This window comes from Bombina bombina, chromosome 1, assembly GCF_027579735.1.
Source record: "Bombina bombina isolate aBomBom1 chromosome 1, aBomBom1.pri, whole genome shotgun sequence".
In the NCBI taxonomy this organism is placed as follows: Eukaryota; Metazoa; Chordata; class Amphibia; order Anura; family Bombinatoridae; genus Bombina; species Bombina bombina.
The window spans coordinates 535,208,449-535,220,967 of record NC_069499.1 but is presented as its reverse complement, the minus strand read 5'-3'; the positions used below and the strand labels follow the sequence as shown (position 1 = coordinate 535,220,967).

The 12,519-nt window shown below is 38.2% G+C and overlaps 1 protein-coding gene across 1 annotated transcript in view; it reads right to left on the bottom strand.

The window, feature by feature from the left end:
* The window catches only part of ADAM23 (ADAM metallopeptidase domain 23), a 292,223-nt gene that overhangs the window by 100,635 nt on the left and 179,069 nt on the right, over positions 1 to 12,519 (bottom strand). Inside the window, exon 10 of the mRNA XM_053698649.1 lies at positions 8,439 to 8,510. Within this exon, the coding sequence (XP_053554624.1) occupies positions 8,439 to 8,510 (72 nt within the window). The remainder of the gene's footprint in view (positions 1 to 8,438; positions 8,511 to 12,519) is intronic.

The window sequence follows — 12,519 nt, the reverse complement described above, 5'->3', positions numbered from 1 at the left end:
AATTAAAAAAGTTCAAAGCTCTTTTACCTTACCAGCCCTGAAAAGGGCCATTTGCAGGGCATGCCCCAAAGAATTCAGCTCTTTTGCCTGTAAAAAAACACATACAATACCCCCCCCCCCAACATTACAACCCACCACCCACATACCCCTAATCTAACCCAAACCCCCCTTAAATAAACCTAACACTAAGCCCCTGAAGATCTTCCTACCTTATCTTCACCACGCCGGGTTCACCGATCCGTCCACCGAAGTCTTGATCCAAGCCCAAGCGGGGGTTGAAGAGTGACGTCCATCCTCCGGCTGAAGTCTTGATCCAAGCGGCAAATGAAGAAGTCCATCTTCGGGAAGAAATCTTCATCCTATCCAGGCAGAAGAGTTGATCCGGACAGGCAAACATCTTCATCCAAGCCGCATCTTCTATGTTGTTCCATCCGATGACGAGCGGCTGATCTTGAAGACCTCCGGCGCGGATCCATCCTCTTCGTTCGACATCCAACTGAAGAATGAAGGTTCCTTTAAGGGACGTCATCCAAGATGGCGTCCCTCGAATTCCGATTGGCTGATAGGATTCTATCAGCCAATCGGAATTAAGGTAGGAAAATTCTGATTGGCTGATGGAATCAGCCAATCAGATTCAGACTGATTGGCTGATCCAATCAGCCAATCGGATTGAACTTGAATCTGATTGGCTGATTCCATCAGCCAATCAGAATTTTCCTACCTTAATTCCGATTGGCTGATAGAATCCTATCAGCCAATCGGAATTCGAGGGACGCCATCTTGGATGACGTCCCTTAAAGGAACCTTCATTCTTCAGTTGGACGTCGAACGAAGAGGATGGATCCGCGCCGGAGGTCTTCAAGATCAGCCGCTCGTCATCGGATGGAACAACATAGAAGATGCGGCTTGGATGAAGATGTTTGCCAGTCCGGATCTACTCTTCTGCCCGGATAGGATGAAGATTTCTTCCCGAAGATTTCTTCATTTGCCGCTTGGATCAAGACTTCAGCCGGAGGATAGACGTCACTCTTCAGCCCCAGCTTGGGCTTGGATCAAGACTTCGGAGGCTTGGATCAAGACTTCGGTGGACGGATCGGTGAACCCGGCGTGGTGAAGATAAGGTAGGAAGTTCTTCAGGGGCTTAGTGCTAGGTTTATTTAAGGGGGGTTTGGGTTAGATTAGGGGTATGTGGGTAGTGGGTTGTAATGTTGGGGGGGGGGTATTGTATGTGTTTTTTTTACAGGCAAAAGAGCTGAATTCTTTGGGGCCTACCCCGCAAATGGCCCTTTTCAAGGCTGGTAAGGTAAAAGAGCTTTGAACTTTTTTAATTTAGAATAGGGTAGGGCATTTTTTTATTTTGGGGGGCTTTGTTATTTTATTAGGGGGCTTAGAGTAGGTGTAATTAGTTTAAAATTGTTGTAATATTTTTCTAATGTTTATAAATATTTTTTTATTTTTTGTAACTTAGTTCTTTTTTATTTTTTGTACTTTAGTTAGTTTATTTCATTGTATTTATTTGTAGGTATTGTATTTAATTAATTTATTGATAGTGTAGTGTTAGGTTTAATTGTAACTTAGGTTAGGATTTATTTTACAGGTAATTTTGTAATTATTTTAACTAGGTAGCTATTAAATAGTAAATAACTATTTAATAGCTATTGTACCTGGTTAAAATAATTACAAAGTTGCCTGTAAAATAAATATAAATCCTAAAATAGCTACAATATAATTATTCGTTATATTGTAGCTATATTAGGGTTTATTTTACAGGTAAGTATTTATCTTTAAATAGGAATAATTTAGTTAATAAGAGTTAATTTTTTTCGTTAGATTTAAATTATATTTAACTTAGGGGGGTGTTAGTGTTAGGGTTAGACTTAGCTTTAGGGGTTAATACATTTATTAGAGTAGCGGTGAGGTCCGGTCGGCAGATTAGGGGTTAATAATTGAAGTTAGGTGTCGGCGATGTTAGGGAGGTCAGATTAGGGGTTAATAATATTTATTATAGGGTTATTGAGGCGGGAGTGAGGTGGATTAGGGGTTAATAACTTTATTATAGTAGCGGTGAGGTCCGGTCGGCAGATTATAGGTTAATTATTGTAGGTAGCTGGTGGCGACGTTGTGGGGGGCAGATTAGGGGTTAATAAATATAATATAGGGGTCGGCGGTGTTAGGGGCAGCAGATTAGGGGTACATAAGTATAACATAGGTGGTGGCGGTGTGCGGTCGGCAGATTAGGGATTAAAAAAATTTAATCGAGTGGCGGCGATGTGGGGGGGCCTCGGTTTAGGGGTACATAGGTAGTTTATGGGTGTTAGTGTACTGTAGAGCACAGTAGTTAAGAGCTTTATGAACCGGCGTTAGCCCAAAAAGCTCTTAACTCCTGGTTTTTTTCTGCGGCTGGAGTCTTGTCGTTAGATTTTTAATGCTCACTTCAGCCAAGACTCTAAATACCGGCGTTAGAAAGATCCCATTGAAAAGATAGGATACGCAAATGGCGTAGGGGGATCTGCGGTATGGAAAAGTCGCGGCTGGAAAGTGAGCGTTAGACCCTTTCCTGACTGACTCCAAATACCAGCGGGCGGCCAAAACCAGCGTTAGGAGCCTCTAACGCTGGTTTTGATGGCTAACGCCAAACTCCAAATCTAGGCGTTAGTGTTTTGTATTTTGTGTAACTTAGTGTTTGTTATTTTTTGTAACTTAGTTGTTAGTTTTTTGTAACTTAGTAATTTTTTAGTGTAGATTTTAATTATTTGAGTAGGGTTAGGTATTTAAATATATAATATAGTTAATTTAATTTGTAGTTTAATGTAATTTTAGTATAAAAGTTAGGGTAGATTAATTATTAATTAATATAGTTTAATGTAATTTAGTATAATAGTTAGGGTAGATTAAATTAATTAGTAGTTTAATATAGTTTAATTTAAATCTAAAAGTAAGTTTAAATTTATTATAAGATAGGAATGAGTTAATATTTAATATAAAGTTAGCGGGTTGTTAGGTTTAGGGGTTAATAGTTTAATTTAGTTTATGGCGATGTGGGGGGCTGGCGGTTTAGGGGTTAATAGGTTTAGTAAGTGGTAGTGATGTGGGAGGCCAGGGGTTTAGGGGTTAATACATTTATTTAGTTGTGGTGGGGTCCAGGAGTGGCGGGATAGGGGTTAATAACTTTATGTAGGTGGCAGCGGTGTCGGGCGGTAGATTAGGGGTTAATAAGTATAATGTAGGTGGCGGCGGTGTAGGGGGCGGCAAATTAAGGGTTAATAAGTATAATGTAGGTAGCGGCGGTGTAGGGGCAGCAGATTAGTGGTTAATAAGTATAATGTAGGTGGCGGCGGTGTAGGGGGCGGCAGATTATGGGTGTTTAGACTCGGGGGTTATGTTAGGGTGTTAGGTGTAAACGTTACCATAGAAATCAATGGGATATCGACATAAGCTTTCGCTGTTTTAAGACTCCCATTGATTCCTATGGCATCCGCCGCCTCAAGGGATTAAAAACCAGGTACGCTGGGCCAGAATAGGAGCGAGCGTACCTGGTAGCTATTTGATAACTTGTAAAAGTAGTCAGATAGTGCCGAATTTGCATTCGGAACATCTGTAGTGACGTAAGCATCGATCTATGTCGGACTGAAACCGGCGGAACGTATGTTACATCACAAAATTCTACTTTTGCCGGTCTGTAGGCTTTGATAAATAAGGAGAATCAAGCTCGCCACAATTACGCTACAGAATTCCAGCATATTTGTGGTTAACGGCTTGATAAATAGGCCCAATAGAGTAGGGGTATGCCTATTGTGTGGCCACCACTTAATTACACTTATTGACATTCCCATTAATTTATGTTGTTCTTTTCATTATATTGCTACATAATTGTTATATTTCGCCTGTGATACCATTTGTCAATCCTATCATGTGGATGTCCAATTGCTCTTCTGACTGACAGTCACTTGCTAACACGTGCACCAATAGGATCTATTGTACTCTGATTGTGTGTCACGTGACCCACAAACATGGGCTTTCTTGTGAACAGGGTTGATCTAGTGTCTAATATATTACAATTACTTAGATTCCATTAGAGTGAATATTGTTCATCCCCTGCATACATTTTATTTTACCGTGATCATGGCTTGCACAGTCACATCACGGTATAACATAAGCTTGATGTCTCTCATAGGCTTGATCAATGTCTGATTCACACAAGGATGTAGTTATGCATGATGTATTAACTAGATTGGCTTATGTAACGTATATACTAGTAGTCTTCCTGTATATTTAGACATACACCATCTATTTTATTATACATGGTTTTATCTTGGGTATTTTTTTACATCAGTATTGATATTATACATGTATATATGTCTACTTCACGATGTTTATGCTTGCTATGTTTCTATGACATTTTTTAGGCACACTTTTTGTTGGGGGGAGGGTTCTTTTGGTATTTAAAGCTTTAGTGCACTATGTTCCTGTTTGTCTGAGGAAGGTGATTTTGTCCCGGAACGACACAATAAAATTAGCCTTTTTTTTTTACCTAAATCCAGTGAGTGCGGTCATCTATATTGGACATAGAATTTTTTTTATTTTTAAATATATATTTATATAAGTGAAGAACATAGGTATTTCAGTTGTCCTAGTGCACCTTCGGGTTAGCGCTCCAACTTAAGACAGAAAACACTGACAGTCAAGGACTGGCCTCTACAGTCCAGACCTGAATATTATGGGATCACCTGGACAGGGAAATAAGTAAAAGACAACCTAAATCTAAAGAAGACCTCTGGGAAATGCTGAAAGAAGCCTGGTATAATATACCAGAAGATTACTTCAGGAAACTTCAGGACAGTCTCTCCAAAAGAGTCCAAGTTGTGCTTAGTGCCAAGGGAGGTCACACTAAATACTGACATTGTTTTTTATATTTTGTGTACATATTTGCTGTATTTTATGTTTGTATCTTAATAAAGAGACTGAAAAATAAATATAAATGGTCATTAAAACCTTTCTAAAAAAACAAATCTAATGGTGGCCTGAGACATTTGCACAGTACTGTATTTCCTTTTCTTCCACTCAGAAAAGCAGTATTAAAGTAGGTTGCACATGCAAAATTGGGTCAACAAACGACAAGTGTTGCCACATTTAAAATGTGCTTTATCAAATGTAACCTTTGATTAAATACTTTGAAAATATAGGAATATATTTCCATAAACTTACATATTTTATTAGATATAATATACAATCAATATACTGAAATGTAACATTAGTTAAAAAAAAAAAGATATATATATATACCCTTGTTCAACTGAAACATTTGAACAAAATAATATATATAATAGTAAGATTTGATTTTACCATTTGAATGTCGCAAAGAGCCATTTTCCCACCTCTAGTCAATTTCAGCTGGCTGTTTTAGGGTATGTACAATATCCAAAAGGATAATCTACCATATTTAGCTTTGCAATAAGGAAGGTGAGACCAACACAAAATTGCGTTTTTTTACTTTAACCAAATAGACTTGATCTTCTCACTAGTTAAAGGGACACTAAACCCAATTTTTTTTCTTTCATGATTCAGATAGAGCATGCAGTTTTAAGCAACTTTCTAATTTACTCCTATTATCAACTTTTCCTCTCTATCTTTTGGTATCTTTATTTGAAAAAAGCAGAAATGTAAGCTTTGGAGCCGGACCATTTTTGATTCAGAACCTGGTTAGCACTTGCTGATTGGTGGCTAAATGTAGCCAACAATCAGCAAGTGCTACCCAGTGTTCTGAATAAAAAAATGGGTTAGCTCCAAAGTTTATGTTTCTGCTTTTTCAAATAAAGATACCAAGGGAATGACATTTTTTTATAATAGGAGTAAATTAGAAAGTTGCTTAAAATTGCATGCTCTATCTGAATCATGAAAGAAAATAAATTGGGTTTCGTATCCCTTTAAAACAAAAGGAAATTAACATGACATCCCAATGTAAAAAATGAAATGCTTAATTATGTTATATCTTATATATCTTTATTTTTGTAACAAATCCATTTTTCACTGTGTGTTTATCCCCAGCAAACAGTTATCCATTGCAAAGGGAATAGACACATAGTTGAAGTCAAGGAATCAGACACAATGCAGTCAGATGACCCAAAAAAATCATTATCTGGTGTCTTTGAAAAGCTTTACTGAAAGTGTGTGACGTGAAGCTTTGTCATGGAAGGTGCAATCAACATATATTACAAAATCCATTTCTTTAGGTAATATTTTAAGATATTGGCAAATCCATGTTTCACAAATGTGCTGGTATTAAATGCAGCCTGTGGATAAGGAATTCATTTTAACCCAGTGTGAAAATGTAACAACAACTAAGGTATGATTTATAGCATAATTAGATTATTTAAATGGGTGGGGGGATTCGGTTGGCCAAATGGGATTGCAAAACAACCTTATCAGTGTACTGCCAGAGTTAAATGTCATACACCTAGATTACAAGATTTGCGCTATAGTGGGTGCGAAACAAATGCAACAAAAGTTGCGTTATTTCACGCTCCATAGCGCTACCATTACAAGTTTTGAAAAAGCCGCCTTGTGCGTGCAATATGGTAACGATGAGCTCCATACCACACAGAATTGCTGCTTTGACGTGCTTGTGCACGCTTTCCCCATAGACATTAATGGGGAGAAAGTGTTAGAAAAAACTAACACTAGCGATCACGGAATGAAAAGCTTCGTAACGCAACCTCATTGATGTCTATGGGGAAAAAAAAGTTATGTTTAAACCTAACACCCTAACATAAACCCCACGTCTAAACACTCCTAATCTGCCACCCCCAACATCGCCGCCACCGAAAAAAATCTATTAACCTATAATCTGCCACTCCCTATATCGCCACTACTATAATAAAGTTATTAACCCCTATACCGCCACTCCCCGACATCGCCGCCACTAAATAAAGTTATTAACCCCTAAACCTCTGGCCTCCTACATCACTGCCACTGAATAAACCTATTAACCTCTAAACCGACAGCCTCCCACATCTCAAAAAACTAAATTAAACTATTAACCCCTAAACCTAACAACCCCCTAACTTTAAATTAAAATTACAAGATCCATCCTCATCCAGGCGGCGAGAGGTCTTCATCCAGGCGGTGAGGTCTTCATCCCTCCAGGCGGCGTCTTCTATCTTCATCCAGGCGGCATCTTCTATCTTCATAGGTTTATTTAGTGGCAGTGATGTGGGAGGCCAGAGGTTTAGGGGTTAAAGGGACAGTCTAGTATAAATTAAACTTTCATTATTCAGATAGGACTTTTAATTTTAATCAACTTTACAATTTACTTTTTTCATCAAATTTGCTTTTTTCTCTTGGTATTCTTAGTTTAAACTAAACATAGGTAGGCTCATATGCTAATTTCTAAGCCTTTGAGGGCTGCCTCTTATCACATGCTTTTTAAATCTCTTTCCAACACAAAGAGACAGAAAGTACACGTGGGCCATATAGATAACACTGTGTTCAGGCACAGGGGGTTATTTAAGATTTAGCTCAATACAATGCTAACTGCAAGACAATAGATAATAAACAGTCACAGTCATGTGATCAGGGGGCTGAAAGAAGGTTCCTAGATACAAGGTAATCACAGAGGTAAAAAGTATATTAATATAACTGTGTTGGTTATGCAAAACTGGGGAATGGGTAATAAAGGCATTATCTATCTTTTAAAACAATAACAATTCTATGGTAGACTGTCCCTTTAATAACTTTATTTAGTGGCGATGTTGGGGAGCGGCGGAATAGGGGTTAATATCTTTATTATAGTGTGGGCGATGTTGGGGTGCGGGGGAATAGGGGTTAATAACTTTAGTATAGTGGCAACGATGTCGGGGAGTGGCGGAATAGGGGTTAATAGATTTTATTAGTGGTGGCGATGTCGGGAGCTGCAGATTAGGGGTTAATAACTTTAAAATAGTGTTTGCGATGCGGGAGGGCCTCGGTTTAGGGGTTAATAGGTAGTTTATGGGTGTTAGTGTACTTTATAATAGTTTAGTTACGAGTTTTGTGTAACAGTTTTGTTGCGTAAAACTCATAACTATTGGTCTCAGATTGCGAAACGGATCGTGTCGTTATAGGGTGTAATGCAAGCTTTTTTTCCTCACCGCAAAATTTGTAATGGGAGCGCTATAGAAATCCCACACAAAAACGTATTTTTTTGTGTACGGGACCGACGTTGTGTTACAGGCTAAAATGCTTGCGGTATAGCTATACCGACAAGACTCGTAATTGCTGCGTTGCTGTTTTAATGCTGAAATGGCCATTTTTTCAGCGTTAAAACATGAACGCAAAACTCGTAATCTAGGTGAATGTTAATAATGTGAATATTTAAGGAGACAGCATATTGGGTTCATTTAACATTTGCCCACTCATGTTAGAAATATGGAGCCATTGAGCCATGCCTGTTATATACTTACAGAATCTACTAGGTTCACTACTGATTTTGCAAAGTTATTGGTGTACATGTGAGAGGAGCGATGCTTCTTGTACTGCAAAGAGAGGAGGGAAAACAGCATCAATTAACTGCAAGTCAGATATTAACAAAACGGCAGATAACCTATATATTTGATATTGAGAAACCAACGATTTTATGGTTTCAGAGAGTTAGCTTAATAAAAAAAGGCTTCATAAATGTTTAAAAAATTCCAATCTAGAAATGTGATAAAATATAAAGGGAATCTTTGGATATCTAAAAGCTAGCAATACGGGCATTGTTTTTAAATGGGTATTATCTGCAAGTTACTCAAAAATAACAAATTCACAACTAAAATAAAAGTACGGATTTATATACAGAATCATAAATTGTATTAAAAATCCCACAAGATAAAATATATTTTATAGTGGTTTCACCGGATGCAATCAACAAGTGCCATGATATTAGTGAATGATAATGTTACATTTAAAGGGATAGTAAACCCTAACATTTTATTTTATGTTTCAGATAGAACATACAATTTTAAACAACTTTCCAATTTACTTCTACTATCAAATTTGCTTCATTCTCTTGTTATCCATTGCTGAATAGACAGCATTGCACTACTGGCAGGAAGCTGAACACATCAATTTAGCCAATTAGCAGCAGCTCCCACTAGTGTATGATATGTGCGTATTCATTTTTAACAAGGGATACTAAGAGAACGAAGCACATTTGAAAATATAGAAAATATAAGTAAATTTAAAAGTGTCTTAAAATGACATGCTCTATCTGAATCATGCAAGTTTAATTTTGACTTTCCTATGCCTTTAATATTTTCTATTATAGTGTTGACTCAGTGGTGTCACTAGGGTTGGTGTCACCCGGTGCGGTAAGTTATGGTGTCACCCCCCCTCCCCCAAGAAAGCAGACACATTCAAACACAAAAACACACACATACAAACACTCAGACATACATAAAAACACACTCAGACGCAATCAGCCAATAGAATGTGAGCTCAATCCTATTGGCTGATTGCATCAGCCAATAGGATTTTTTCTACCTTAATTCCGATTGGCTGATAGAATTATATCAGCCAATCGGAATTGAAGGGACGCCATCTTGGATGACGTCACTTAAAGTTACCATCATTTAGTCGTCGGATGTCGTTGGAAGAGGATGCTCCACCTTGGATGTTTCCTTTGTAGCTGAGAAACTAGTTGCCACTGTTTTTAAACAATTGTTTTTATATTGGGGTGTTGTCAATTCACATCCCTTGAATTTTTAAATAAATTGATATTTTTATGGAAGTCTAAGCCTGATCGTTTGTTTGGAGATATTGGAAACCATCATCCTGCTGCAGGATCAGTGTAGCTGGGTCACTGTGATTCCCCAGCCTGCCTCAATCAGCACATAGGTGCTGCTCCCTTTGTGAGTATACAATCTTCAAGTTTGTCCATTTGTGCCATTTATATTACATTATTGCAATAGAAGGTGCTCTCCCATCTCTTTTTTGATTCAGATTCTACATTTGTTTCCATTGAAGCTCCATCATCCAGTTGCTGGATCAGTGTAGCTGGGTTACTGTGATTCCCCAGCCTGCCCCAATCAGCACATAGGTGCTGCTTATTTTGTGAGTATTTTTCTTGCACAAATTCTATTTTTTGTTTATTATATTGCAATATTGCACTAGGAGGCGCCCTCTTTTCTTTGTGATTAATTTCCACAGATGTTCGGTTGCTTTGTTTGTTATAAGAGGAGCTGCCCATCAAGCCTTCTATCAAGAGTGAATATCATACTACCAACCATACCTGGACTTTACCAAAAGAATTTCTTAAAGATTTCAGGACTATATTGAGTATCAGTACATGTTACATAGCTGAGGCCAATAATCCAGCTAAGTTATTTCCACTAGGTGTATGGTTTGAGATTTATTATTGTTTTGTTGCACATCAAATGTTGTTAACTACTAATATATGTGAATAGCGCCCCCTACAGTTGGATACCTAGGTATCATCAACAGGTTTGGGTGTTATTAATATGAATATCCATTACATTATTGAGGAAACTGATTGCTGCAACTAGAAAAAAACGTTTACTGCATTTCTATAATTTAAGTTTAAAGGGACTTTAAACACTAAGGGCCAGATTACAAGTGGCGCTCTAACAGTCACGCACAAGTGAAAAGGGGAATATAGCCTGTGTTTTTGTGTGTCGGGTTTAGCATTCGTATTACAAGGTGAAAGTGAATGCAAATGCGATTTACGCTAGAATGGTTACCACGTCCTCAGAGCTACAGGGAGTGCAGAATTTTTGAGGATTAATTTTATTATTGAACAACAACCATGTTCTCAATGAACCCAAAAAACTCATTAATATCAAAGCTGAATAGTTTTGGAAGTAGTTTTTAGTTTGTTTTTAGTTATAGCTATTTTAGGGGGATATCTGTGTGTGCAGGTGACTATTACTGTGCATAATTATTAGGCAACTTAACAAATATATACCCATTTCAATTATTTATTTTTACCAGTGAAACCAATATAACATCTCAACATTAACAAATATACATTTCTGACATTCAAAAACAAAACAAAAACAAATCAGTGACCAATATAGCCACCTTTCTTTGCAAGGACACTCAAAAGCCTGCCATCCATGGATTCTGTCAGTGTTTTGATCTGTTCACCATCAACATTGCGTACAGCAGCAACCACAGCCTCCCAGACACTGTTCAGAGAGGTGTACTGTTTTCCCTCCTTGTAAATCTCACATTTGATGATGGACCACAGGTTCTCAATGGGGTTCAGATCAGGTGAACAAGGAGGCCATGTCATTAGATTTTCTTTTTTTATACCCTTTCTTGCCAGCCACGCTGTGGAGTACTTGGACGCGTGTGATGGAGCATTGTCCTGCATGAAAATCATGTTTTTCTTGAAGGATGCAGACTTCTTCCTGTACCACTGCTTGAAGAAGGTGTCTTCCAGAAACTGGCAGTAGGACTGGGAGTTGAGCTTGACTCCATCCTCAACCCGAAAAGGCCCCAAAAGCTCATCTTTGATGATACCAGCCCAAACCAGTACTCCACCTCCACCTTGCTGGCGTCTGAGTCGGACTGGAGCTCTCTGCCCTTTACCAATCCAGCCACGGGCCCATCCATCTGGCCCATCAAGACTCACTCTCATTTCATCAGTCCATAAAACCTTAGAAAAATCAGTCTTGAGATATTTCTTGGCCCAGTCTTGACGTTTCAGCTTGTGTGTCTTGTTCAGTGGTGGTCGTCTTTCAGCCTTTCTTACCTTGGCCATGTCTCTGAGTATTGCACACCTTGTGCTTTTGGGCACTCCAGTGATGTTGCAGCTCTGAAATATGGCCAAACTGGTGGCAAGTGGCATCTTAGCAGCTGCATGCTTGACTTTTCTCAGTTCATGGGCAGTTATTTTGCGCCTTGGTTTTTCCACACGCTTCTTGCGACCCTGTTGACTATTTTGAATGAAACACTTGATTGTTCGATGATCACGCTTCAGAAGCTTTGCAATTTTAAGAGTGCTGCATCCCTCTGCAAGATATCTCACTATTTTTGACTTTTCTGAGCCTGTCAAGTCCTTCTTTTGACCCATTTTGCCAAAGGAAAGGAAGTTGCCTAATAATTATGCACACCTGATATAGGGTGTTGATGCCATTAGACCACACCCCTTCTCATTACAGAGATGCACATCACCTAATATGCTTAATTGGTAGTAGGCTTTCGAGCCTATACAGCTTGGAGTAAGACAACATGCATAAAGAGGATGATGTGGTCAAAATACTAATTTGCCTAATAATTCTGCACTCCCTGTATGGTTAACTGTTTCAAAAAACATAAAAGTGTCACGAAATACATCAAAAAGTACAGTTACACTCATTATAACACTATCTAATAAAAAAAATGTTTTTAAATTGCACAGTAAAGTTATAAGGGCTCAAAGATATGAGATCTCAGGTGTTAGAAAAAAGGCAAAGGGCTTTAACATAAAGATACATATGTGTGTGTGTGTACAGATGTATGCATGTATTTACATATGTACTTACAAACATATGTACACAT